Source organism: Buceros rhinoceros, unplaced genomic scaffold, assembly GCF_000710305.1.
Source record: "Buceros rhinoceros silvestris isolate BGI_N320 unplaced genomic scaffold, ASM71030v1 scaffold29295, whole genome shotgun sequence".
In the NCBI taxonomy this organism is placed as follows: domain Eukaryota; kingdom Metazoa; phylum Chordata; class Aves; order Bucerotiformes; family Bucerotidae; genus Buceros; species Buceros rhinoceros.
The window spans coordinates 1-1,758 of NW_010412717.1; the positions used below are offsets into that span (position 1 = coordinate 1).

At 46.5% G+C, this 1,758-nt stretch overlaps 1 protein-coding gene across 1 annotated transcript; it reads right to left on the reverse strand.

The window, feature by feature from the left end:
* Positions 1 to 68: 68 nt before the first annotated feature.
* LOC104488753 (iroquois-class homeodomain protein irx-2-like) lies at positions 69 to 369 on the reverse strand (the record flags this gene model as incomplete). Its single annotated transcript, XM_010136499.1, has 1 exon — positions 69 to 369. A coding segment is annotated over exon 1 (301 nt), but the record flags the coding sequence as incomplete, so codon positions are not given.
* Between the last annotated feature and the right edge of the window lie 1,389 nt (positions 370 to 1,758).

Consider the following 1,758-nt stretch of genomic DNA (forward strand, 5'->3'; position numbering starts at 1 on the left):
CTCTGCGGAGGTTTCGTTGCTCTCAGGCATCTTCTCGGGACTTTCCTCTTTAGTCCTCGCCCCGTCACCTTCGTCGTCGTCCTCGTCCTCACTCTTGTTCCTCGGTGCCCAGGTCATCTTGTTCTCCTTCTTGAGCCGCCGGCGAGCGTTGGCGAACCAGGTGGCGACCTGGGTGAGGGTCATCTTGGTGATGATGGCCAGCATGATCTTCTCGCCCTTGGTAGGGTAGGGGTTCTTGCGGTGCTCCTGTAGCCAGGCCTTCAGCGTGGCCGTGGCGTCGCGGGTGGCGTTTTTCCTGTACGCGGGGTCGTTGAGCTGGTAGGGGTAGGTAGGGCTGCCGTACGGGTGGTAGCTGATGGCTCCGGTCATCCCCGTCGTATGGGCGTCGTAAGGGGAGCCCTGGACAGAACAAAACGGTGGGGTTGGCAATTTGTTATTGATGATAGCCATTAGTAAGTTGTCAAGGCGAGATCGGCGGTTATATTTGTATTTCCCCGGGATGGTGTCTTGTATCCATATTCTATGAGGGGGAGAAGCAGCACCCAAAGGCCATTAAGTTGCGATTACCCCCCTCCTTCCTCCGCCCAGCACACCGACAGGCACACGCGCTGAAAATCGGCGATGTTTTAATCTTTCTGACTAATTTCAGCTCCTTGTAATTGGATATTTCCCAATATAATTTTTGAACTGTGTAGACATTTTAAAGGCCCTACAGGTAGCGTCTTGATATCTACATTTCTCTCAAAGGTTCAAAAGATGTTTCCTTTTTTGCTATAGAAAATACAACAAAGCCGCCACTTAGCAATTCACTGCACTAATGCATTGCAAATCCAATTTGCAAATCAGAAGATATGCACCGTTTCGAATTGTTCAAATGCAATGTAATTAGCATTTTAATTCGCACTTTAACGTTTAAATTGCGCTTATTTAAGACTGCATAATGCAAGAAAAGTTAAAGATATCGCTAAGGAACTCGCTAACTTTCAGCATGTCTCTGAATCCCACAAATCGGCGGGTCACAGGCGCACATCACCCAGTATCCCGCACAGTTCACAATCTCGCTGCAACTTCTAGCCACTCGCCTACTGCTTCGCAACAGGAAAAACAAGCAAGTGAGACCCTCAGATCTTTTATACCTCCCCGAATACAGACTGCGCGACAATTTATGCACCATATTTTGCAGACAGAAAGCAAGCAGTTTCTCTGACACTTTGCAGGGAAAGCAAACTACCCTGCTACCATCCCCTCCTAGGATCTCGACAGCAGCTCCAGTCTCAAATTCCGGGCACAGGTCTTTGTGTGTACGGACTAGTCAGACTCCGTGTGTGTGTTTACAAAACTATATAACGATCTAGATGTGCAGTTTATTTATATAGTTTATGGGTTTATTTATATAGTTTATGCACAGAACACACACACGCTGTTGCAAATGCTCCTTTTAACTAATAAGAAAGTGAAATACGAAACTGCGGCCACCACAACCATCTTGGGCTTAAGCGAAGCTCACAGATCGCAAACAGATGCTCCTTTTCATTCCTAAAATCTAGTTAAACCATTAGAACAAAAAAACGCACTGAAAGTAAATAAAACCACACGGAGATAAAGCTCTTAGCGCCTTTAAACACCGACTTTAAAAGAAGGGAAAAAAAGAGGAAAATAAAAGAAACCCTCCCCTATGCTACCACAGCGAAAAGAAAAAGAAAAGAAAAAAGAGAGAGAGAAAGAAAGCGGAGGGGTGGCGGTGGTGGTAGTGAGAGA